Below are 27585 nucleotides of genomic sequence, written 5' to 3'. Positions count from 1 at the left end.
ACAGGGCAAACTGAGCTTCACGTGTGAGCACACTTATTTGCATTTGAAAGTTTTGATCACTGTTCCAGCTGAGGCAATCTGGACTTTTCAATGCCATTTATTTTATACACACAATCTATGTCCATCCTTGTGCTTGGTGGAAAGTTGGGGATGGGGTCACAAAGATAAATCAAGACATGGCCCCTGCCCTCGAGTTATAGCCAAGTAGAAACCACCAACACATAAATACTTAAAATGCAGTAAATGCCATAACAAAGGTATAGAATAAAAAGCTAAGAAAGACAAATGCAGAAGCAATTAATTCTTCCTGGGAGAGTCATGGAGAGCAAAAGAGACACGTGGTTTAAGTTGGGCTTTACAGGATATGCAGGAGTTTGCAAAGTAGATAGGGAATGGGAACCCAAGCCAAGCCATTATGAGGTGTGCAAGTACATAGGCAATCTGGGTAGACAGTATTGTGTGTCAAGGTACAAAAGACAGAATATGTTAATGAAAGGCAGTGAGGACTGTGGAGGTTCTTCTATAGGCAATATGGGTCTTCTAGAAGAGTGTGTTCCCAGATCAGATTTGTATCAGAAACACAATTCCCATGGAACTGTGGGGGCTTTCATGAGCTTAGTAGCCTTTACTGACAATTTGGGAACCTTTTGGGGGAAGGGTTGTATTACACGAGGTGTGATCAAACAATACGGTGAATGTTTAAATAAAAAAATTTATTACAGTAAAAGACACATTGCCATTAATTCCCCTCGCTTCGAACACACTTATCCCATCATTCTTGCCACTTTCTGAAGCAATTCTGGAAGTCCTCTTTGGTGAGTGTCTTTAGTTGCACTGTCATGGCTGCCTTGATGCCCTGAATTCATTCAAAACATTTACCTTTCATGGTCATTTTGACTTTGGGGAAGAGCCAGAGGTCGCATGGTGCCAGATCCGGTGAATAAGGTGGATGAGGACACATCGTACTGTTTTTATTTGACAGAAATTGCCATATCAGAAGCAATGTGTGACACGGAGTGTTGTCATAATGGAAGATGACTTACGACACACTGTAAAACACACCCTCTCTCAGCCATAGCTCACACCTGACTGATGGCACCAAACAAGCTGAAACGTGTCACACACTAAGGTTCCACACACCGCTTCCCGTATGGAAGATCCCTGCCTTTCTATTGCATCGTACTCAGCAGCAGCATTCACTGTATTTTGTGATCACAATGGAAAGGCTCCATGTCACACATCGCTTCTGGTGCGGCAGTTTTTTGTCAAATAAAAATATTACGTGGTGTCCTCATCCATCTTATTCACCGGATCGGGCACCACGCGACTTCTGGCTCTTCCCCAAAGTCAAAATGGTTCAGGACATGGAGGCAACCACGACAATGCAACTAAAGACACTCACGAAAGACGACTTCCACAACCGCTTCAAAAAGTGGCAAGAACAATGGAATAAGTGAGTTTGAAGCGAGGGGCAGTATTTTGATGTGGATTAATGGCAATGTGTCTTTTACTGTAATAAATTTTTTTTAAACATTCACTGTAGTTTTTGATCACACCTCGTATAGTGCACACTCCATCCTCATGTGATGGCTTGTCTTTCTCCTCCTCCTATCTGGGCTCCTCGGCTCTGGAAAGTTCCAACTTCGTAACTATGCAGAGCAGTTTCTCTACTTCTCAAAAGACTTGGCACAGCCACCACTCAAACCTACAGGGGACTCACTTCTATGCTCAATAATTAGCAAAGCATTTTTCTAAATAAAGGCAGTTATTTTGTTAAGAGACATTCTGGTAACAGCTCTTAAATATAATTTTCTATATAAGCTGTACTGTAAATTTCTTTATCTCATCACACACATATGAATCATCTAGACTACCAATAGTATTATAAACATTTTACACATAATGGAAACTATCTGTGAAATATAATTATGCTTGAGTAATACAAAGCAGTATTCCCAAATTCATTCCAGCATTTTAATACACAAGATAAAATAACTACAGAACACTGTGTTAAACTTGTTTTTTTAAAAAAGGTTTATTTGTTACAAAATGTTAAATACTAAAGCTAAAAACATATAAATTCAGGTCAGGCTATATTAAAATACATACATACCCTTCTTTGCAAAATTATTAAAGATTGAATTAAACAGACGCTTAAAATAAAATACTCTTGACGTTTCTGTCTAATTAACTGTGTCAGTGTAGTGTAGTTTTTAAAATTATAATTGAAAAGTTTAGCTGTCTCAGAAGTCAACTTTATCCAATTCTTCAGTTTTCTGCTACTGCCTAATATGAAGACCGCATGCTGGCTTGGACAGGATGAATTTCAGTTATGTTACTGAAACTTCTGTGTCACAAGCCTACTCGTCTACAATATGAACACAGTCAGAAGTACTATACAAAGGGTTACATAAGGTGAAAACCTGGCCTAGAAAGAAAAGGCCTTAATTCTACAATACCGTATCTTCTCTAATTAAAATGATTGGTAAATATATTGAAGCAGAGACCAGTACAGAGCATACATTCATCCAGAAATAATCTTTCAATTAAAAAACAAAACGCAAAAGAGTATTCATTTCTACAAGATAGCTTCAAAGCATTTTTTAATTTGTTATTTTAAATTGAGTTAATTCAAAGGTTTTAATCTAGGTTTAATATCTAATTTTATTATAGCTCTGGAGAGCCGTGACATCTGTGTATTTGAGTCACACAGGTGGCAAAGAACTTTCATAATAAAAACTACATACTCAACGCCAACAGAACAACAACTTCCAAACGTAACTCGAAGCAACCCAAAAATTATCTATGGTCTATTTAAAGGTTAAATAGTATTTGCAAGAAAATATTTTGCTTTAGAACCTATATTTTTCAGTTCCCTAGATTGAAAGTTACTAATTCAGAATTTTAAGTGCTATAATTCACATAGGGGTAAGAATATGCTTTATGAAGAATAAAATGCTATCATTGTAATTTTAAAAGTTCTTAAATGTGAGTGAATTTCTAGAAATATACTACAGTATCTATTCTTTACAATGCTTATCCTTGTCAAATGGGATTTGCCAATAGTTGATTAACTCAAGCGATTAAAATACAAAAAACACAAAATGCATTCCAGTAATCTTCACCAACACAATTCAATTAAAATCAGGTCTTGGAAGACATATGCAGGGAATTTTTACTGTTTTACTCAGACAGTGTTGGTATATATCTAAGGTAACTGTATGAGATTCTAATGCTATAGTATAAAACAGTTTAATCAAACCTTTGAACAGTTGGAAAATTATGTGTATTCTAAAGTAAGTGGAAATTAAAAGAAAAATATATCCAATACTGCATTACAGATGAAAATTATGCTAATCATAAAATAGTAATCTAGTTTTCCATCTCTCAGCTTGTGAGCCTCTGATGTAACTATTTCTGTTGACATGTAATACAAGAGAAACTATAATTCTGTCCTCTATCCTAGTACCATTTTCTCTACATGTAACAAAGTCTCTCATTTTATATCCTTTCTTTTAACCTACTACACAATCTTGAAGGACAAGATTCACGCTACTCCTCATCAAATAACCTTCTGGTCCTCAGAAAGAATTCATACACTAAAACAAAAACGTCTTGAGCCTTCAACAAAGAATTCTCTAGAAAGCATCTTTTCCTATGAGCATCTTTATAAATTCGTATTAAAGTCATGCCGGTCAGTTCCTTTTTACCAACATCCTGGTCTTACAGAATGATCAATAAAATATTTGTTCGCCTGTGACAGAGCCAGAACTACTTTAAAGCTAAGACAACACAAGGCATGTTCCACTTGCCAGTTGAGGTGGCAGCAGAGGCCCTGGGTGGTTCTTTGGGAGTTCTTTGGGAACTTCTCCAAAGATCCCAGAATCCCCATATTCTCCCTCCCCTCCAGAAAGCCCCCTTCTCTTTCCTTGATGTCAGCGTCTCTTTTCTGTTTTCAAGGAGAATGATGTTTGAACAACAAAACATAGTACACATCCTGCTAGGAGACAGACATAATTTGGAGGGCCCAGTACAAAGTGGAAATGCAGGGTGCCCTTCTTTAAACATTAGTTTCAATTTCAAGATTGCGACAGCAGAGCATTGAACAAAGCAGGCGCCCTTCAGAGCGTGGGTACAACTACACAGTACAACTACCCGGGTGACCTGATCATAAATAAAGTCATCCCATTTAGATTTCCTGCCTCATGGAATCCCAGGGAAGAGACAAGGTGTCTCGACTGGGTTGTTCAGATAAAAAAACAGAATTCCTTTTCATGATGGTTCAAATACTGTCACTGATTTGGAACCAAGTGACATTTCAGATTCAAAATCCCAGACAAATTTAAATTCCTAAAGTCTCAGATTGATCAGTCTTCCCCTAGATTTTTCATTATAGAAATATTGACACTGGGCCTTTTAATACCCCTTATTTTAACATAGCAATTAATCAGACATGATAAAATTTTTGTATTAATCCTATTACGATTTTTTTTAAAAAATTTAAACATGTCTTAACTGGGAAGGTTATTAATATCACTAAAGCAACAGGGCATCTTAAAGGGTAAAAGTAGCTGTACAACAGCTTTACACACTAGGGTGAAGCTTTAGATTTATTCTATGGTATGTTTTGCTCCCTTTTAAGATCACAACAGTTTTTTCAAATGGAGCCAATAAACACATCAAGCTGTATGGTGTTATTATTATTATTTTTTTTAACGCCCATATTGCAGTCACAAGAATTTTACTGGAAACCAGAGGTATCCCATTCTTCATAACAATAATTTAAAAAGTATATGTATATAATAGCGCCAGGTTACATTACTAAGCAACGGCATTTCCGGGAGTGAATATACTTCCTGTATTCCGCAAGCTGCTTCAAGTACATATTCGATGGCCATCTGTGCTTTTCAACAAAGCTGCGTTCTTCCACTAAAATTTTTAGAAAAAGAATGTTAATCAAATATATTTTATTTGGGATCAAGTTTAGGTATTAATTGTTGGTTTCTTATTTAATGGATGAGATCCAAGCTCTGCTATTACATACTCCCTACTCTTCCCTCAAGCCTTCCAAAATCATTGAATACAATTTTGGTTAAATCGTTCATCAGGATACATCTTGTCCATTGCTTCATCAACTGGTATTTGACTATGTTCTTTTTTTTTTTTTTTCAAATAAGACTTGTTTTTCCTGGAGATGATAACAAACTTTTTTTTTTTTTTTCATATAATTGCTTTTTTTCTTTGTAACTAATTCAACCCTCCAAACTCTTTAAAGTCCTCTCAGGTCTATCTTCCTCCAAGCCAATTAACAGATAACCTTTCCATTCCTGTAGTGGTGTCCTTGTTGTTGCCCTGGAGACCCTTTGCTTCAGAGCCTTGTACCCTTTTGCTTTCTAGGCCTGCTTCATGCTTTTGGGTGGGATCCCTCCATTCCTGGACTCTAGGTCCTTCGCTTTGTTTATTCTCTCGTTTTGGTGAAGCAGAAACTTTATTTAGCTTCCTGAAAGAGGGGGGTGCATAAGGAGTATTTTTGAGAACTTGCTTGTGATGAAAAGTCTTTAATCTATCCTTGCACACAATTCATGGTTTGGTTTGGTATAGAACTCTAGGTTGAAAACTTCCTTCAGAATGTTGGACAGTAGTACTCCACTGCTTTCTAGTTTTCAAGGTTGTCAAGGACTCCAGTACCACTCAAATTCATAGTCCTTGGTAAATCTTTTTTTTTTTAACCTGTAAACTTTCAGATTTTTCTTTTTACAGTTGGCCTTCTTACATGTCGCAATAATGTACCTTGTTCATCACTGCTGAGCACTTAGCAGATCCTTTTAATCTGTTGACTCAGGTCCTTTTTTTACTGGAATAACTTCCTGTATTATTTCTTGATAATTTCCTCCCCACTGGTTTTTTCTGTATTAACTTCATTATTCAGGTACTTCACTTTCTGGATTGAGTTTCCAATGTTTTAAAAAATCCTTTCTCTCATAGCTGTCTCTTTATCTTTTTGTCCTATTTTCTGGAAGATTTCCTTAACCTTTATCTTTCAACTATTTTATTTACTTGGTGTTTTTTGCTATCATGTTTCTAATTTCCAAGAATGACTTCTTGTTCTTCTATTGTTCTTTTTTTGTAAATTGTGGTAAAATACAAGTAAAATGAAATCAATTATTTTAACTATTTTAAGTGTACAGTACATGCTAAGTAGTGTTAAGTACATTCACACTGTTGTGCAACCAAACTCCAGAACGCTTTCATCTTGCAAAACTGAAAACTCTATACCCATTGAACAACTCCCTGTTACCCCCTCCCCTTAGTCCCTGGAAACCACCATTCTACTTTCTGTCTTTGCAAATATTGTTTCTTTTTAATAACATTTGTTCCCTATTTTCTTACGGATGTATATCTCTTATTCTTTGAAGGTATTAGAGCTTATTTTAGGTTTTCTTCTACTCCTTGTGTCACTTTATTCCTCTAAGTTCCTTCTTGTGAGATTATAGAAAATATATTATCGGTCTCTGCCCCTCCAGAACTGGGGTCTCTGGCACAGAACTCCTGAAACCCTGGTAATTACCTCAGTAGTAAGAGCACTAGGAGCACCCTGTGTTCTAATATGTGGTCTGTGACCCCAGTTCCAGACACAGGGCTCCTGAAACCTCTGTACTTTCCTGGGTGATAGGAGTGTGTTTTGTTCAAACAAGGTGACTCTGGGTGGGCTCTGGGATGAGGGCTGGGCACCAGGAAGCCATTATTAGAAGCTTAGACCTTCCAGCGCCCCCACCCTTTAACCCTTCTCTTAAGAAAAGAAAAGGGCTGAAAATGGAGTTAATGATCCATCATGACTAAGTAATGAAGCCTCCATAAAATCCCCAAGTACGGGGTTCAGAGAGCTTTCAGGTGGATGAACACATCCCAGTGCAGGGGGGGTGGCACAGCCCCAACTCCACCGGAAGCGGCGCCAACTCAAGCGGCTTCACTCCAGACCTTCCCAGACCTCTCCCTATGTATCTCTTCATCTGGCTGTTCATCTGTATCCTTTAATAAACCAGTAAACATAAATGTTTCCTTGAGTCCCGTGAGCCCATCTAGCAAATGAACTGAACCCGAGGAGGGGGTCACTGGAACCTGTGATCTATAACCAGCCGGTCGGAAGCCCTGAGCTTGCGACTGGTGTCTGAAGTGGTGTGGGGGGCAGCCTTGTGGGACCGAGCCCTTCACCTGTGGGATCTGGCACGATCACACTCTCCAGGCAGAGTGTCAGAATTGAGCTAAGTTGTAAGATACCCTATTGGGTGGAGGTGTGGAGAACTGCTCAGTAAGGGGTAAAGCCCACACACATTTGGTGACCAGAAGTGTCAGAAGTGAAGTATTCTGTGTGAACAGTAAGGGAGGCACACTGGAGAAAGGCTCACAGGAGAGAAAGGACCAGGCAAAAAGCCTGTAGGTTTCTCCTCTTCACTTCTCTTTTGTTTTTATTCATTGTTTTGGTTTGCGTATCTATCTTGCATGTCGGACATTGCCTCGAGTATCTGTCCACCTTCAGTTATCTCTTTATATCGAAGGGTGAGATACTGGAAAGCTGTTTAGACCTCTTTGGGGCATGAGTAGGACTTACTGAGCGGTGGAATACACCGGAGCACGACTGAGCAGATTAACGTTGGGTTCCCTGAAAGAATTCCCCAACGATTGCACCTGTACATTTTTTTTCTCTAAGGCCAGAGAAGGATACTTCAATTTCATGCCCAGACTATAGGAGTCAAGGTAGCAAATAACCTGGCTGCACGAGTTCTAGAACCTGGGTATAGGAAGGAGGTTTACCATATATGCACACTTGCATATAATCCCCATGTGTTCAGTCCAGCTCCTTGCCTGATCTCAGCTATACCCCAAGTTCATGATTTTATAACTTTTTTGATTTAATTTCTCCCACAATAAACCTTCCATCTCCTGTGATGATGCAGGAGAAGCAGTTGCCTGCCTGGGTGGTATGGTGTGTGGCAAAAGCTTCTTAGGCAACATTCAAGCAATTCTACTGCTTTCAGCCCCAAGCCTCATTCTACTTTCCAGTACCCAGTCCCCAGAATTTATAACGTCTTCGGTATTCTGCCGGGTGAATCAGCTTGTTTCTCATTAGTATTCCCTTCGGCAGGCACTCAGATTTCCTTTTGCTAAATCAGTTTCCACATCTCCATCTACTGTTTGACCTTAGCTATTATAATTTGGATTAACAAGGTCTTGATCCAGGCTGTGGGACCTGGATCCTAGCTGCTCAGGGAAATTAGTTCTAGGTTTCATTAGGAAGCAAAGATGACATAAGACTACTCCCTCAGTTAAGATAAAATAACAAAAAAATTATCACAAATTATTACTCATTATTACTCATTATAATTATTAGCTCATTATCACAAATGAGCTCTGGCCAGCAAACAAAACAAAATAAAAACAACAAGACAAAAATAATAAAATCTGTAATATAAAATACATAATACAATATTGAGCTAAATTAAACTAACTGTGAGAATAATGAATGCATAAATGCCAAGGGTAACTTACATTCCTGCATTGCTATTTGTATTCATAAGAGCCCAGTATATAAAATACATCTAACATTTAACGAGTTATTTAACTGAATTCTGATGTATCAGTGCCAGCATTGACAAGAGATCTTTTCCAGTCTCACCTTGCAATTTCTAAACACTGCTAAAGAGGAAAAATTCTCAGCTAAAACAACTTCCAGAATTCCAGTAATTTGATAATTTTTGAAACGTAGAATGAGAAATTCTGTAAGAAAGCTGTAAAGAGATTATGACAAGAACCCTTTTCAACTTCAAATGACCATGTGAAGTAGGCCAAGTGTAGGACACTGGAGAGGAGTGGGGACTGTGACACTTGGGAGGACATGCTCCTTTAAATAGGCAGCTACTACTCAGTTCCAAGTTGTTGTGTGGGAAGATCGGCCCAGAGTAGCTAGATCTTCCAACTTTTCAAAAGAAGCCCAAAATTTGGATTTTTAAAATGTGATATCACAATTTTTAAATGTTGACACTAAATAAAACAAACAAACAAAACCATGTGGCCCAAATAAAATGCCGTGGCAGGCTACATTCAACCCACAGACTACCAGTATGTGACCACCTATTTAGACTCTCAAATTCTCCCTTATCCACTAGGGGCTTTTTTTTCTCTGCCCAAGAGGATGCGACACAGCAGATCCTGGACGTAGACAGGTACCGCTGATTCAGAGCACTCGTGATACCCTTTGAATTCCCATCAAAGGGACATAAGACCATCACTGACACAGCCTCATCTTCTTACCCCGCCTTCTCAATATACACCCTGGAGTCCTGCTTTTCACTATGCCAAGTGGCCATAACATACTTTATAGATAATTGTATCAGTAATAAAATAAAACGTAATAATTCAAAGGATTTATAGAGCATCTTTCTCCCAAGGTTGTAATAGTACTCTCCAGGGGTATCATACATCTATACAAGATGGTAAATGGAAAATAATCTTATCCTTCTTTTACAAATGAAGGTGATCTAAGGTGGTACAAAGTGCTTCTAAAATCAAAATGTTCATTCATTTCATTTCTAATTGACTTCTTAAAGAGTAACTGTCTAACTAACAGCAAGCCGAGCATAATTTATCTTTAATGGAGTCTGTTTTTTGCTTACACAAAGTAGATGGTTAGTAAGTATCTACTGCTCTGCTTTGATTTACTATGTTACCCTATGGCACTAATAGTTGAATTTTGTGTAAGGAGGCTCCCAATAGGCATATAATGTTTGTTCACTGGCTGAACACGTCTGCCAACACATCTGCCAAAAACTGACTGTATTTCTTGGTTTCCTTAACTGTACTCATATCTTTTAGCAGCAGATCCTCTTTTACAAGTAAAAGTTTATGTAGAACTCTAAGATATGAAACAGATAAAAGTGCAACTACTTTGGCTGAAGGTGGGATGGAGGGGTCCAAGAACTACAAATTTTAGCCTTCTCTTCCCTTCTCTTCTTCGCTCCCTCCTCTGCCCTCATCCGGTCTCTGCTCTCTGCCCTCACCTCAGAAGAATTTCAGGCATCTCCAAGGAATGTTTTCTGTTTAGCTTGAAACTACTTGACTAGGTGATCCTTAATTTCCTTCTCCTTTTAACTTGATTATTCCTTGATTCTATTCTAGGTAATAATATGAGCAAACCATTTATCTAAACTGATTGTCTACTTTAATGACTAGTCTATTTTCATTTTCTCTCCTCTTAGTTTAACATTTGATTGGTTTTAATCTTTATAATGTACCTTAAAAATCACATTATGTATACGCTCTCCTCAGTAAGTTTTGCAACACTTTGATCAATAAAAAATTCTGATTTCTAAGTAATACAGTGAACTCATATTGATATACTTAACAGATATCAGTACACTAGAACTATATATTATAAATAGCACACAATAGTTACAATTCCTTTACAAAAAAAAATTTTAAATCTGTTTAAATGTTGCTTCTTGACTTGGGTGGTTAAAACCAATATCTTGTTTATCAAAACCAAATGCCACTTGAGGCCACCTTATCACTATACTTCAGGGGGAAAAAATGCATTTAAAAATGGATGTGAGCTATAAAACAATCATTAGGTAACTTCTTGTGCAACACAGGTCAAGCTACTTATGTAACAGTGTCCTCAATTACCACCCTGCATATTGAAAAGGTATGAATTACATTGACTTTTTCATTTTTAAAAATTACTGTTCCTACAAATTATGTCTGAAATCTATGAGTAAAAACCGTAATTTTCTTTCAACTTAATAATTGGCAATCTACCTGAAAGATCCTGAAATTCAGGCTTTTGACTGAAGATGAGGTAGTTAGTGGCAATGAAATGAAGTAGCCAGGTTGAAAGGCAATCAGAGTGGTGAAACTGCAAGAAAAATGGAAAGTTGAAACAATATTGTACATCATGCCCATCGATACGATGATTAGATCAGAGAGAATGGTCTGGGAGGACTCGTGGAGAGCCCAAATCCGTGTTTAACGTGTCTGCACATGATGTAGCCTTCAGCCTACTCTGACAGCAGAAAGGAACAGGGAGCATGAACAACAAATAATAATACAATTCCATCAATGAAGACACCGAATCAAATGAACAACAAGCTACCGCTGCTGGAGTGGCTGAATGTCTTTAAGCAGAAGCCTGCTGCATCTCTGGTTAACAAAGACTCTCTGAGGTTTTTGGGAATTGAGTTTAAGCTTCTACTCTAAGATCATGGCCTTCACTACCCACTTATATCTGTTTGGCAGAGATAAGATTATGCTTAGCAAAGGTATATATACACACACTTGACCATCTCAAAACAAATCCACCTGAGGAGCAAACCAAAAAATATTTTGAGGAGGAAATATCATCAACCTAAAGGTATGTGTACGTATTTCTATGAGGTTATGTCTGAATAGTTGCTTTTACCTCAGAGGTACCCTTTCACTCAGCAGGATTTCTAGAAGCACACTTGTCATTCTGAGTTTCAATAGCTAAATGGAGGAGGAACTCAGAGCAACTTGGCCCTGATATCATTACCCTGGTGCCGATCCAGGGACACTCTATCTAACCACTCAATTCAGATTACAGTAACTTACTGGCAGGCAACAATGGTACATGAGTATAGTTCTTTTTATTATTACTGTACTAAAATATACATAACATAAAATTTTCCATTTTATCCATCTTTATATAGTTCAACGGCATTAAGTACATTCACATCATTGTGTAACCATCACCACTGTCTATTTTCAGAACATTTTTATCATCGCAAACTGAAACTCTTTACCCACTAAATAATAACTCCCTTTTCCCCCCTACCCCAAGTCTCTGGTAACCACTATTTTACTTTATCTCTGTGAATGTGACTATTCTAGGTACCTCATACAAGTTGAATTATACGGTATTTGTCCTTTCTCTGTCTGATTTATTTTACGTAGTATAATGTCCTCAAGTTTCATCCATGTTGCAGCATGTATTAAAATTTCATTCCTCTCAAGGCAGAGGAGTAATATTCCATTGTATGTGTATAAACATTTTGTTTATCCATTCATCTGTTGAGAAACATTTAGGCTGTTTCCACCTTTAGGCTACATATAGCTATTTTAAAAAGAAACTCAAAAATATTATATAAGAAATAAGTAATGCTAAATTGAAGAAAGATTTATAATCTCAAATCTTAAGGAAGAAACTCAAGTATTGACCTTTTAAAAAGTTACAATGTGGGAGGATTTTAACATATAAATTCATAGGTCCCTCTGATTTTTATTATACAAAATCAGAATTTTTTTGTTGAAGAAACTTTGTAGTTCATCTAATCCCAGATCACATTTTAACAAACTTTTTTCACCTTATCTTTCAGCAGATGAGTGTGAATGATCTCAAAGGAACAGAGGAAGAACATGTAGCTATTTTAGGAGAAGCCATCAGCACTATTAGGTGATTAACCCAGAGCAGATAACCTACCAACAGAAGTTCAGAACATGGCCTAATGGCTGTGACTTTGAAAGACATGGGAGATAACAGAAATGAATAGCTGGCTACAAAATCATAGTTAAAATGCAGAATTTTATTTTTGACGAAGATTTAAGATATCATTATTGTGGGGTCTTGGCAAGAGAAGGAATGCATTTCACTATAAACTACTTTTGGGGAAGAATATGTGTTGACCTGAGAAAATAGGTTTAAACTGAAATAAACGACAGAATTTTTAAAAAGGCACTAAAAGAACTATAAACCAAATGCTATAGCATTTAACAGCTCTGTAAAGAATAATAATGGTGGACAAAGTACCCAGAAACTCACCAGGAAAAGGTCAGAAACAAAACTGGTGACCTGAAGCAGCCAAATATTAATGCCCAGATTAGAAGAAGGTTGATGTAAAGTTTTAAACTTTATAAAACTTTAATGTGAGAGTAAATACAACTTCACAGGAATCACACAGTTGGCTAGGTAAGGTTTAAAGGGGAGTAGGAAACTTCTATCTCAGTCTGAAGGAGCTGATCTGGTTGAGAACGAAGCCTCTGTTACACGTTAAGAGCTCAAGTTGATGCAAATACATGAAACTAAATGTAGAATCAAGGTCAAGAATTGAGAGGTTAGGGGAGAGTGAGAACAGAAGTGGGAGAATATCAAAACTGCTCATCTATATTGAAGGTCTGAATGATGCTTTCCTGACGCACAACAAAAAACTGGCAAAGATGACACCTTCTATTGGAAATTTCAACTATTCAGAGAGCTATTGGAAGTGTAAATCTGCTAAAAGACAATTTCACTTCTAGAAGTCAGAGAAACAATGAGGAAAAGGTTAACTAGATTCTGACCACAGGATGAACTGACTGGTGAAGTGGGACCTCAAGCTAGGAACTTCAAAGAGAACTTGGGGAGAAAATTCTCCTGTTGTCTGGGACCCATAACTGCCAAATTAGGGGCCATGAGGAATAGAATACAGGAAAACTGGTAAATATAGGCTTACTCTTAGCAAATGGAAGAGTCTTCAAAAACAAACAGTAAAATTTAAAAAGAGTTATCTTAGACTTTTAAAATTCAAGGGAAAAAAATAAGGATAATCACACAGTCAGAAACCACACAATCAGGGAGAACAGGCCAGGAAGAATTTCTGACAATGCATCATAAATGATGCTGATGAGCAAAGGAACCAAGTGTGTGTGGGGCGGGGGGACTAAAGAAATCAGTGCAAATATACAGGAAGTTCTCTTATGCATGCACTACTTAAAAGGATACTACAAGATAAGGGAAGATAACCTTGTGTCCACTTTTTTAAAGTATTAACAGACTTGTTGGAACTGTATTAAAATGATACATCAAAAATGGACGCAGGTGGTGAAAGTGCTAGGAAGAATAAAAAAAGAATTTTTAAATTAAATCTAGAGAGCAGCTATTTATCCCAAGCTCAATGTAAATACATTACAAAGACAGGTGGGGGTTACTCAATTTTTTAAAATTTGTTTTTATCCCTCATATTAAATACATATGCTCTTAAGATTATGAGAGAAATGACTCCAAAATGTTAAGGAGATAGACGACCTAGATGCTTTAAATGAATCTCCTTCTACGCCCAGAAAAATACATGTTGGTTAATGAATTCATCTCAACCTGGAGGCCAGCTTTTAGCTATCAGAGCCGGTCCTTTGCCTCACTATGTGGCTCTATTTCAGCAACTTGGATGAGGACAAATTTACCATATTTTTCTAATTCTGGATGTCAAAGTTGATAGGCTTAACCAATTATATTGCATGCCAGATAATAGTTTACACAGTCCTGATAGTCTGTAATGATGGATCAAATAAATTCCTGTGAAAAAACCTAGGGAAGATTTAGCTTACTGCAAGTTCAGTACACATCATGTGTACTGACATCATGTGTCACGACAGCTGCAAGTCCTAAAACTGTCTTAGGGCAGAGGAAGGAATGGTAGAAACCAAGGGTTGGAAGACCCATCAGGATAAACGTCCTGTTTCCAGGACTACGAGAGAATGGGAATGAGGAGATGGTAGAGATCTGAATGGGACAACATCGGAGAGTCCCAGAAGTAGACTGCAAGAAAGCAGACCCAGTTGATTTACAGACCTGGCCCAGTCCTTGGTCAGATTCATATTCTCGGGTCTTTGTAACCACAGAGAACTCTGACTGTTCCCTGGAATGTGCAGCAATACAATTCCTATTAAAAACCAAAAGGCCCCGAGCTTAGAAGAGGCCAGAAAGCATGGTGTACTGCACTGATTCTCAACTCAAATGTGTTTACTGAATATATATGTATATTCCCAGTACAGAGAGGCAGACCAACAGAAGGTAGTTTGGATTAATGAAGTACATACACCAATCCCTCCTCCAAACAACTGGAACCTCAAAGCATGAGGTGAATGAATGAATGATGAACAAATAAATCAGTTTAACCTAATCATCTTGACCAGTATCTGTGCCCCAATCCTGTCATTCTTTTTTTCAGGAACCCTAAGATGTGATCATTTGGGGGAAATTCAACGTAAACTCTGTTTCCTGTAACGCCTCTATGACATTATGTAGCACCACACTGAAATGACTCGAATAAGGGTCACCATTCAGTTGAAAAAGTTCCCTACCAGCAAATTCTGCCTCCTTAGAAAGGGAATGCTCAAAAACCCGGCTTCAAAATTACCTAGCCACAGAAATTGTTGTGAGGGCACTTTAGCCTCATTGAGCCAACTTTCCAAACTAAGACAGGTACTAAGATAATTCTTAATAAACAGAAATTTAGAAAGAGTAGCATAATTGTTTTATAAGATTTAAAAAAAAAAAAAAATCCAACCAGCAGCTACATAGGGCTGAGTACCTTGGCTTTTTTGAGCAGGTCCACAATATCGAGGTTCATGGATGCCAGTTCCCGGCTTGGCATACTCTGCAGCTGCGTGATGATGAACAGCTCACATATGTGCTGCAATCGGGACACCTGGTACATCTCAGCACAGATCAGGAGGCACATGGCCTGGAAAATGCCAGCTGATGCAAGAAGGAAGATAAAATGGACAATGAAACCCGGCTCCTTTACGACCTAACACAAAACAACAGCAGCAAACAAAAAATGCTGACTGTATCCTCCAATGTAGAATAGAGTGCCTAGAAAACACCTTGAAGGAGTAAGCATTCTAAACTATCACTGGATTTCAATAAGAATGAATGTAAGCCTTCACACGCAGAAGTGAATCTGTGTTGCTTCTCCCCCGCCCCCACGCCCCGCCATTCTCCAGAGAAGGAGATTCTACAATTGCCTGTAATAACCAACTCCAGAGCTAGGAGGTAATTCTTTCTGCCAGCTAAACTAAAGCCTTGCAATTTTTCTTCTTCTGGCTTTAGTTTCAGCTTTGTTTTGTTTTGTTTTAATTGTGGTAAAATACACATAACATAAAATATACCATTAACCATTTTTTCCAGTTAAATAATTGACATACATCACTGGGTACATTTAAGGTGTACGGCTTGATGGTTTGATTTTTATATACTGTGAAATTACCACAATAGATTTAGTTAACATCCATCATTTCATACAGATATGAGAAAAAGAAAAAAATTTTTTATCCTTGTGATGAGAACTCTTAGGATCTACTCTCTTAACAACTTTCCTATATATATGAATAGCAGTGTTAACTACAGTCATCATTGGTACATTACATCCCTAGTACTTATTTATCTTGTAACTGGAAGTTTGTACCTTCTGACCACCTTCCTCCAATTCGCCCACCCCATCCTACCATCAACCATTTGTAAGTGTACAATTCAGTGGCATTAAGTACATTCACATTGTTGTAAAACCACCACCACCATCCATCTCCGGAGCTTTGTCATCATTCCAAACTGAAACTCTGCGTCCATTAAACAGTAACTTCCCACACACCTCTCCTCCCAACTCCTGGAAATACCTAGGTTTGGGTTTTTTTTTAAAAACAAAAAAACAAAAAAAAAAACTATCCCATAAGTCTGATTTTTCATGTAATTCTCTTTTTTATCCCTCCTTAAATTCCTAATATTCTTTTGTAGTTAGGAACCAAGAACACTGTGCATGATAAACATTTAACATAATACACAGATTACCTTTCTTTCTGTGATTTTCCCAATGCAAATATTCCAGCATCCAGCTTAACTTTTTGATTAAAATTTTGACTCATTTTCCCACACACCTTTTACCAATTTTTTAACTTGCTTTGTCATATAGTTATTATTGCTTTTCTGAGCATTTTTTTTCTAATTACCAAGCTAAAACTTAAAAATCGAAGCATCAATTACTCTAGGAGAGGATGACTGAGAAACCAAATTTTCCTTTTATTTCAAATCTGGTCAAATTTTTTATTTAACATGCAGATTTGCCAGTATCAAAATAATCAAATAAACATTCTGATTCTGATGAGAATCAATGCTTTCATGTTTATTGAGCAAAAATTAAAACCAGTCTGACAGTAATAACTGTAACTGGCTCCAAAATACTCTAGCGAGTTGAAAGACGAAAACTAATTCAATTAAAAAGGGAATTTGTATTTTGGCGCTTCTAAAACCTTTGACTAGAGGGCTCCTGACTTGTTTAAAACTTAAGAGATTTCAATAACAAACATAGGATACCTTCCAAATCTAAAAATCCAAGCAGCAACCCTGCAGGGAGGTATGGTCTGAAATGTGTTTTCTTTTTTTTATTTGTGAGGGTGACTGGCCAGTTTCTGTAATCAAAGTCTCAGGCGCCTGGACGAAGCCACAGGGCCTTATTCTAGCTGTTTGTGGTGGGAGCCATCTGGTGGCCAAAGGGTGAAGATAATCAAAGGGGGGTACGGTGCCTGCATCCCCAAGGCTCCAAGGCCTGTTGAAAGGATTTTCCAATTTCTCCAAGGTGCCTCCAGCTAGTGAAAACCTGCAAGATCTGTTCCAACCTGCAGCTGCCACAGATGGTTAGTTCCTGGTTAAAGAGAGTCCTAGGTCAGTGAAGAGGGAAATAAACCCTACAGTCCACTGGGCATTCGACACATCTTAGGAAAGTGTTTGCAGAAGTTAGCTTTAGGAGAGTCTCCCTTTAGAAGAGGTCAGAAGAAGGCCTTTAAAACACCCACATCCTCTGGGCCCAAGAGATGACCAAGGAGGTCCCAGAATAGTGCAAGTCCTTAAAAGTGCCTTAGTCAGAATTCAGAGCTATAAAAGCAGTTGTCCAGCCACTTCTTCTCCTGGAAGGAACAGTGCTCCAAGGAGCTCTCTGCTCCAATCTATAGAACTGGAATAGCCAGCGGGTACCACAAGACACCTCCATTTCCAGGGTACCCACAGTGACCACCATGCTGGTGACATCGGCTACGATATGTGAACATCTGTCATAATCTGACGGCCCATAAGAGGTACCCAATCACTGCTCTTCCACTTGAATTGACTGAAAATTCATTGTTGTGCCAACACCACCTCTGTCTGCTCAGCACATTCCATGATGTCAAGACTCTGATACACGTAAGGACAGATTTTAGAGAAAGCAATTTATCAAAATGGGTGACAAAAAAAGAAAGACGTGTGAGATATTATCTAACACTGATACAGCTCACCTGGACAACAAGAGTCTGTGTATAAATATTCCAAGAATGACAAGAAAGTCTCTTTGGAAACACCATAAACTGGAATCAGAACACTCTTTGCTTCCATGTAATTCCCATTAAACATGGCTGCCATCACTTCACAACGGGCCACCAGGATGGCCCTGTGCGCCGGCACCGTTGAACCTGCACGGTTCAAAAGGGACACAAAGTTACGTAAGATAAACTTGCAGTTTCTTCTAGCAATTTTCTTTCTAATTAGAGTGGTACTGCATTAGGCACATTAAGCTGAAATATGGAATCCAAATTTTGGGGTGATAACTAGCATTAATTCAGAGACTTTTTAGTTTTTAATTGAAAAGAGTTCAAAAGTTGACTTTGAAACCAACAATTTGCAAGTCTGGCAATAATTTGTTACTTAGTTTATATTTCCTGAAGATAGAAACACTGAAATGAAATATTTTGCTTCATGTGTTTATAACGCAACATCTATCATTTTATTCTTTCCAATTGTCTTGTAATACCACCACCCAACACCCTGCCCATGTGCCTTTCTTGGCCAACCATTACCTTTCTTGGCTAACCCACAGAACAGTCCTGACCAGAAACAAGAAACTGTAGGAAATAAATAAACCATCCCTGGCTTAAGCAGTCCCGAGATCCCAGAAGGAATGTCAAGGGAATCTCTTGTGGAGCCAAGGGGAGCATTTCAGATCTTATGGAACATTTAGAAAGGGATGGCCTAGTCCCCTGCTGTCTTCCAGCATACTACCTCCTCAGGGAATCTCTCTTTCCTAAATGAACTGCTTCTGCACTACTACTTTACATTTTAAAGGCCCCTCAGCCCTTACCCTCTATGAAGCTCATTAAACTAAACTGACTCTAGTAAAAGCATGCGTCTCTAGCTGCTATGCCACTACACCAAGGCTCTGCCCTAAGGGGCACATGTCACCAGGGGCTCCTGGTTGGAGAAGCAGCTCTCACCACTCCCACCACCTTAGCAAACCATGAATTCCACAACCAGCCTTCATTTAGTCTAGATCCATTCAACTGGTTATTATCGAGCACCCATCATGTGTTAAGTGTCAAGTATTTAGATACAAAGATGAGAAGGACAAAGCTACCCTGCTTAGGAGTAGTCAAGCTTTCAGTATGGTGGAAGACACCACAGCCAGTGGGAGTGGCAAAACTGTCACCTTCCGGAAAGTAACTCTACAAGCCAAACCACCCTACTCTGCCAAAATGTCTTCACCCATGCATGCCTAAAATCTCATACTTCACAGGAGCATATATTTTTCTCTAAAATATTTACGATCATTGGATTCTTCACCCTCTTTAATTCCAAGCAAAACATCTTCTGGTCCGGAAAAGAATAAAAGAGTTCCATCTAAGCCCAGTGGCTTTTCCAAAGCCACTAAACCCCTCAGGATTCAGGCGCAACTCCCAGCATCACTAGTTCTGAGCTCACTGCTTAGCAATGTGATTTGCTCAGGCACACCTCCCACAGGAGCAGGGAGAAAGGGCCACAGTACGCCCTTTCAAGGTCATCACACACCTGCTAAGAGACATCCTTGGGCGTGTCTGGTTTCCCTCCCTGCCTCTCAGTGTTAGTGTCCACCTACGGGACTACCAGTTTCCATATGCAGGGCATGCCAGATGTATTCGTGTATAGCAATTAACAAAGAATTCAAACAGGTAATGCAATTTGACTTGGGATTTTTAAGGTTTTAAAATCTTAAATAGGATACCATGAAAAAAAGAAAAGGAAAATTAGAAGCACGGCTCAAACAAACCAGTAGATAACCTATCACATGGGTTAAGCAGAGGAATTTTTAAGATTGGCCAATAATACCAAGCAAATAGAAAATGGGGAAGGGACTTGATAAGTAACTTTGGAATTTTAACAAATTTTGCATTGATTATACGGGTACAAAATCAGCAATGAAACAGTACCTTAAATTAGTATTTTCAAGCCAATGTCAGCTTGGAATTTAGTTTGGAAAGCCATTATAGCTCCAGTTAAGAAAACATCAACTTGTTTCTCACCTTTTAAAACTACTGTTTTGGTGTTATAAATTGTTTTATTGTGGAACTGTAATACAGCCATATTTTTAAACACTGCATATAAACTGTATAAATATATAAACACTGTATGAAACATGCTGAATAAACATAATGCAGTATTTATATACTAAACACTTCAGCTCTAAGATAGAGCTGAAGAATTACTCAGAGAGGAAAAAAGAAATCAATTTTCTAGTTAAAAGATAAACATGTTCCTTGAAAATGTCAAGGCCTAAAGTGTCTTTCCTTTGTAGTATCTGATTGCTGTTATAGTTTAAGAAACTGCTACGAAAAACCCACATTTTCTAGTAATTTTGCATAGATTATCAAAAATCTTTGTTTTATTATATATACTAAAATAAAGAGTATATTTCTCATACCTTCTTCACCTTACTTGTCAAGTTTTGAAACAGGGATTTTTTTAGAAACATTTTTTTTTTTATTCTGAAAATAGTAAACTTACCTAGTTCAAGAGAGAGTTAGAATATGTACTACTTAAGTAAACAGGGACAGAATGTAAAAGCATTTTTCGGGAGACGCAGATTCAAAGGTCACATGGAGACGCATATCTTTATATATCAGGTCTAAATATTTACCAAGACTAGTTTTAGAACTGCTATAGTCGCTTCTAAAAATCATTATCTAATGGAAAAAGACAGAAACCCAAACAACAAATTGGGGGTGGTAGTATATTTTTTAGATGACTATCTATTGCAGGGATAGTAAATAATGCCATGTCCCCTTCCAGCCAGTTGTTGACGACGGCCCGGAACATTTTAAAAGAAGGATCTGCTGAGGCCCTGGGTTCAGGAGGACCCACTGCATCAGTCCACTGGTGTTAGCTGCCACTACAGGGGGAAGGCAGGGGGTCTACCAGACAGGCCCCTCTATACACCTTCATACACACCGTCTCAATCCCTGTGACCACTCGACTGGGTAGAAATTAGTATCCCCATTTTACAGGCAAGGAAACAAAGGATTAGAAATGTAGTCACATAGCCAAATCTATCCTCTAGTAAAAATTCAAGCAAGATCCTAACCAGGTCTTTCTCGTCTGGTCACTACCACCTCATCAAGCTTCACACTAAAAAGGACCTTTTTAGAATCTACATGGTTTATGATCTTCGCTTTGCAAATGAGGAGACCTACGGCCTGACGTGTGAGATGACTTGCCCAAGGACACACTCCGGTTGGAATGCAAAGCCAAAGCTCGAGCTAGGGCTCTAGATCGAAGGCTCAGGCTCCTCTGGGGGAGACGGCACTGCTGCCTTCTCCACACTGCAAGCTGCCTTCCCACATTCTTCAGAAATTAGGCTTGTCCCTTCTCCAGCTGATGGCAGAGAAACTGTCGCTGGACCCTGCACCTACCCATTCCTGCTTCTCCTTGCTCCCGACTGCCTGGGAGGCCTTGGTTTGGAGCTGGAGAAGCTACAAAGGGCACCACCGCAGCAGCTGATCGGATATCAGCAAAGGCCTACAAACCAGCCCTTCTGGACCCAGCCTCTGCGTAGGTGGGAGCCTGAGCAAAAGGGTTCCTCGGTGGAATCATGGATGAAAAGCACAAAATTATGAGGAGCAAGGATTCTCCACATCACTGCTTATGTCTTTTCCTATTACATATATTTTCGTGTGTTGCATATTCCCTTTGAAAATCTTTTCAGTAGGTTACACTAACAATGTTTGGTGTCAATGCCTCCTATGCAAATTATGACAGGTGTTAACGACTCCTATGCAAATAAGCAAATTGGGTCTTTTGTTCGATTTTTCTTTTTTCCAAACCGTTGGGGTTTTTTTATGCATTTCAAGGTCACTCTCATTATCCCATTCTCAGGGTTCCAAGCTCACTGCAGACAGTGCTGACAGTAGCTTATCAGAAGGCACCCTGGAAAGTTTCCCAGTCACTGCTTGTCCTGGCAAGTGGCCAAAGTTAAATGTCAAACGAATCCTTCTGGGGGAAAATTGTAAAAAGTAAACGACTGTTAGCTGCCATACATTTCTACCATGAAAAAGAATGATATCTTCCTTTTAGAAATAGCTCACCTGAAGTTCTACATAATTATTTCACTGGAAACTCCTTCTATCCTTCTTGCGTAACTGAAGGTATCTGACATTCATTTTTTAAGATTACACTTTTAATCTACTAAAGCGACAAAATTATCCAAGTGAATAATCAATAATAGGCATTAAAACAGCTCATCTTTATTAAAATCAAGTAGCATTACTTTTCCACAGAGAGAAAAAGCGGCTCTCAGTTGCTCTGCTGATGACTCTGGGAGTGCTGGGAGAACAAATGCAGCAATATCTACAGAAGCCTGATGTAAGCCAGGCGTGACCCACACCCATGCTTAGTTCCTTTTGCGCAAATAAAAAGGAAGAGAGCTGAACAAAATAAGCTAGAGATAATATAATTTTAAGGGGACTGGTTTCAGATGACTCAAAAAGTAGGATCTTAAAGAAATACACCAACAAAAATACTTCATAGGGGTAATATTACTGATCATCCCATTCCTTGCTGGTTGCTAAAAGTTAATGAAACATATGATAAGCGGGAAAACAACAAGGAAAATATAAATTTCTTTTCTTGTTTTAATAAAATACTTCATTTCCCAGGAAGATTTTGTTGAAATTCAGACAATATTAATTCACATCCTGCAATAAAGAACAATCATTCCTACACCCAAAATAGTCAAAGCTGAAATAGAAAGTTAGGTAGGTAAGAAAACAATAAAAATGAACAATGAACTTTGTAAAAAATTGATCCATACCTTGTATTTCGAAGACAACATCAGCAAGCATTGGTTTATTAAGGAAAAACTTGAGGGAAGTATTGTAAAACCACAGAGGTTTTCTGGCTTGATAGGTTTTGCAATTCCTTAGGCAATTAATCTGTAAGGAGAAACAAAACTAAAAGGGTAAGTGTTCTATGAAAAGCTTGCATCATATATATGGGCTGGCTAGTGAATTCGGAAAAGTGTGCTAAATGCCTGAAGAAATAATGGTCACTTACTCTATGGCATCTCTGATCATAGCTCTCGGGGGAACTTACCCTCAAGAACTACATCTGCTACCTGTCAGTGAGCAGCCCTGCACTTACGCAGCACTCAGCAGTGAATGAACTGGCTCAGTGAAAGCGCAAGGCTACTGCCGAGAATCTGTGGGTCCTAAGTCCCCCGCCCGAGCTCTCTGTCACCTGGGAAACAGACAACAGCAGTCCGGCCTCATATAAATGCCTATGTTTACACATCCAACATGCTCATTTGTTCACTAATTAAGAAAGTATATACGCAATTTAATTTGTAATTAAGGGAAAAAATACCTGTTTTTCCCTTATCACACCATGTCCTACTGCTTACGAGATAGGTCACTATTAAAATATCTGAGAGTGATGAATTGGTTCATCTCCACCTAATCTATAATTCTGGGATTCTAAATATCAGTTTTACCCACGATAGGGAATGCTGGCATCACTAAAAAGTTGCCTGGGTCTCTGATCTGGAGCGCCAGAGCACATCCTCCACACACACCTACCAGTCCTCTCACCCCTTCCTGCTCTAGCTGAGCCTCCAGTAACAGTGCCTCCGTGTGACCTAGTGGTCTCCAGCACTCCTCTGCTGCCAACTCAGGATTTGGTGCTTTGTCTATCATTCCTGTCATCTTTCAGACATCCCAAGAGTTGAGGGCCAGCCCCTCTTCTCTCACCCTCCACCCATTCCCCCTTTTGAGTCTCGAAACATCAGCCCAGTCAGAACTCTGACCTTTGTTTGCCAAGCCGGGGAATACAGAAAGATTTATCCCTAAAAAATAATCAAACATACAACTTTAGCATTAAGAATAAATGTCACCTATTCCCCCACTCTAAATTAATCTACTAAGGTGGAAAGTTAAAATATTTGGTGAGACGAGAAAAATATATACATCCTTCCTCACAAGGAAGAAGAAAATAACTCCAGAATGCTATCCTTGATCAAGACAGAGAAGCAAAACAGGAAGATACAAATTCTGGTCCTATAAAGTACACTCGCAGACCCTACACACAATACACCTTAATATACACTGAAGAAATTCGGGGAGGGGATTCAGGGGATTATCACACATAAATAAGAATAACAGTCAAAAAACACCACAAAGAATTTGAGAGCTGGCAAGGGTTTTAGAAGTCATCCAGTTTATTCCTCATTTTACAGAAAGCCCAGAGAAGACTTGCTCAAAGCCGCAGAGATAATTCGTGGCAGCACAATTTAAATGTACATTTCCTGATTCCCAATTCAGTGTTACATCCCCGTATCATATCCAGAGAATGACAGAGACCCTTACCCCAGAAATGCACAGGAAGAAAGCACAGAAGAACTCCTCTCCTCCCACGCAAAGGAAGGAATTCAGTTCAGTACCGCGGACTTACATAGCCCTCAGCCTCCCCTTCCCCAGCAAGAATTCATTTTATTCTCAGTTCTCAAAGGAACGACTGTGTGCAGACTCACACCCACGGAAAGGCTCAAGCTTAGAACAAAAGGCAACACTTTTATCCTAACTATTCATATAAAGGTTATGCATTTGTATATCATGAATACCGTGTAGGTATACATTATGTATGAATACACATGCACGCGCGCACACACACACACACACACACACACACACCAGTATAAACAGATTCCGTTGCCAACTCTGCCATGAATGTGAGGGCAGAAGTTTGAAGAGAACACATATGTACAGGATATACATTTTCACTGGTCCATAAACCAGTTAATCTAGAGAACTTTGGAAAAAGAGAATGCAGGTTTTATGTGCACATTCCTATAAAAGCCTTGTTTACTTGAATTAAATTGCAAGAGAGTGACCAGCCTGCCATACACCTGTGAAACTGGCCAGCTTCTGTACTAGGTGCTATTGAAACAAGAGAAGAAAGGTCTTGCTCCTTAATTCCATGTTTGGAAGTAATGCTTCGTTAAAAAAAAAAAAAAGGTCCATTTTTATAATTAGAGAATAGTTGGAAATCTTCATTAAAAGCTAAAATAGCTTTATATTTTTAAAATATGACGTTAAAAATGTTGGCTTAGGTTGTAGAACTGACAAAGTCGTCTGTATAAAAAAATTAGATGAATAAAATTTTTTCTTACATTTCATATAAACTGTACATAGTCTGCTAGGCACTGAACATAACTTACCTTTTTATCTACTGTAGCCAATTTGTTTATCACAGAATCTGAAATAAGAATACACTAGCGAAATCGTGTAATGCAGTTATTTTAAAATGTAACAGATTTACTTTGAAAGCCCTTACAAAATGCTGTACCATCTAAATGACAAGCGCTTTAACATGCACAAGTGTATGACCACACAAAAAAGTCTGAGCCTGTGTTACGGTAGGTGAACAATAAACCCTGCACTGTTCACTGGGTCAGATTTCTCAGAACTCTTAAAAGAGGCACACGCAGATGCCGTGCTCCTGAAAATCACATGGACTTAAATTTTGAGGAGAAAGCATCCCTGTCTGACAAGTGTATCTGTAACTGGACAAATTCAATGGTCCTTTAGTCCATATAGACTGCATATTCCTGGAGCTCCAGGGCAATGTTATAGAGGATGGCATCCACAAGGAAACATTTTAAAGACATGACTTATACAGATTTTAATTCTTAAAATCTGAGATAGTGAGAAATAACGTGTTTACGTTTAAAATATTCAAATGACAGAAAATATACTTAAGGAAACTATATTTGTATATTATTGGGTCTTCCCATGACTTCATGTTATACTATTCATCATAGTATATCATTTATAATTCAGAGAAAGTCAAAGTAAGCCAACTTAGAATAAACTAACTTACCTTTCCTGGTGTTTTTAAAATGCATTTAACTTTCTCAATTACGTTTGAAACATCCCCAGAATCTTTCAACTTCTTCCTGATATCTTCTTCCAATTCTTCCCACTGGAAAGCACCTGTAAACAAATTAATATATATTGGATTTTTCCATTAAAGCAGGAAGAAAAATAAATCTCTTATTATCAATGTTCCCTCTGTTTCAGTATCCTAATTTTTCTTTACCAAATATATATCCTTGTAATTACACTAAAACATTTAAACAGCTCTCACATTTTTTAAAAAAAAAAAATCTGTTTGCCTTCCCCTAAATTATTGCAAACCTGAAGTCTTCCTCCTTAGCCAGCTGCTACCTCTCTGCAGTAGGTGGTCAGCTAGTGACACCAGCATTGGTCAGAATATGAGTTAGCATCACAAGTAGTCCAACACCCACATTATTTACTTACCCTGGGGAAGGCAGATGTGGGCTTTTCTAAGGTTGAATCAAATCGTACTAAGCATGGAGAGCAGTGACTACTGTCAGGTAGAGGAATAGGCCGTCGGGACAGAATGCATTCAGAAGGTCTCATGCATTGTCAGGGGATATGTGCCACAGCGACCTCTACAGAACCAACCTGAGGAAGGGAGCTCGATAATTTCCTGATGAGCTGCAAGACGGTGGCATTGGAGCAAAATCACCTTACCTGGCCCCTGCCTCCCCATGTCTTCATCCCAACCCACTTCCAAGCTCTCTTCCTAGGCTCACTTCACTTCTGTCTCACACTCTGTCAGCCCCTTCTCCTCTGGTCTTATGAGTTCCTATTCTATGGTCAGCACACGTTTACCTTTTCCTCAAGCACTCCTCTCATTTGGCCTACAATTCAAACAGGTATAATGTGGGTAGGCATAGTTGAGAGACCGGGTTCTAGTTCCATCTCTGCCATTAATTACTGGTTTAACTTTAAGCAAGTCACTTCACCTCTCTGGGTAACTTGGGGTCCTTTTCTATCTGCTCTCAATCTCTCTTTTTTTTTTAAAGATTTTATTGGGGAAGGGGAACAGGACTTTATTGGGGAACAGTGTGTACTTCCAGGCCTTTTTTCCAAGTCAAGTTGTTGTCCTTTCAGTCTTAGTTGTGGAGGGCGCAGCTCAGCTCCAGGTCCGTTGCTGTTTCTAGTTGCAGGGGGCGCAGCCCACCATCCCTTGCGGGAGTCGAACCGGCAACCTTGTGGTTGAGAGGACCTCAGCGGCAGCTCAGCTCAAGGTGCCGTGTTCAACCTTAGTCGCAGGGGGCAGAGCCCACCATCCCTTGCAGGACTTGAGGAATTGAACTGGCAACCTTGTGGTTGAGAGCCCACTGGCCCATGTGGGAATCGAACCGGCAGCCTTCGGAGTTAGGAGCACGGAGCTCCAACGCCTGAGCCACTGGGCTAGCCCTCAATCTCTCTCCTCTGATGTGTCCCTTCATGTATCCAGAATTTGTCAGATGCCTTCACGGATATTGGGCCGTGGAGAGGGCACATAATAAACATGTACTGAACCAATGAGATCAAGCAATTGCAGCCAGTCTGTACCAACAAGGTCCAAAGCTAATCTGAAGAGTCAGATTGACAGTCCAGCAGCTCTCAGACCTCATGACAGTG

At 38.9% G+C, this 27585-nt stretch overlaps 1 protein-coding gene across 2 annotated transcripts in view; it reads right to left on the bottom strand.

Annotated features, from left to right (window-relative positions):
* Positions 1-2057: 2057 nt before the first annotated feature.
* RHOBTB3 (Rho related BTB domain containing 3) overlaps positions 2058-27585 on the bottom strand; it is a 51854-nt gene continuing 26326 nt past the window's right edge. Inside the window, exons 7-12 of one of the 2 annotated variants that reach the window (XM_033110039.1) lie at positions 25970-26082; positions 22908-23028; positions 18091-18264; positions 15357-15523; positions 10813-10909; positions 2058-4929 (exon numbers count right to left, since the gene is read on the bottom strand). In XM_033110039.1, coding sequence (XP_032965930.1) covers positions 4814-4929; positions 10813-10909; positions 15357-15523; positions 18091-18264; positions 22908-23028; positions 25970-26082 — 788 coding nt within the window. In that variant the 3' untranslated portion in view covers positions 2058-4813. The remainder of the gene's footprint in view (positions 4930-10812; positions 10910-15356; positions 15524-18090; positions 18265-22907; positions 23029-25969; positions 26083-27585) is intronic. The other variant, XM_033110038.1, reaches the window with a different exon arrangement.

The sequence above is a fragment of the Rhinolophus ferrumequinum genome, chromosome 7 (genome assembly GCF_004115265.2).
Source record: "Rhinolophus ferrumequinum isolate MPI-CBG mRhiFer1 chromosome 7, mRhiFer1_v1.p, whole genome shotgun sequence".
NCBI classification, from domain to species: domain Eukaryota; kingdom Metazoa; phylum Chordata; class Mammalia; order Chiroptera; family Rhinolophidae; genus Rhinolophus; species Rhinolophus ferrumequinum.
The sequence above is the reverse complement of the archived record's forward strand: the minus strand, read 5'-3'. Positions and strand labels throughout refer to the sequence as shown.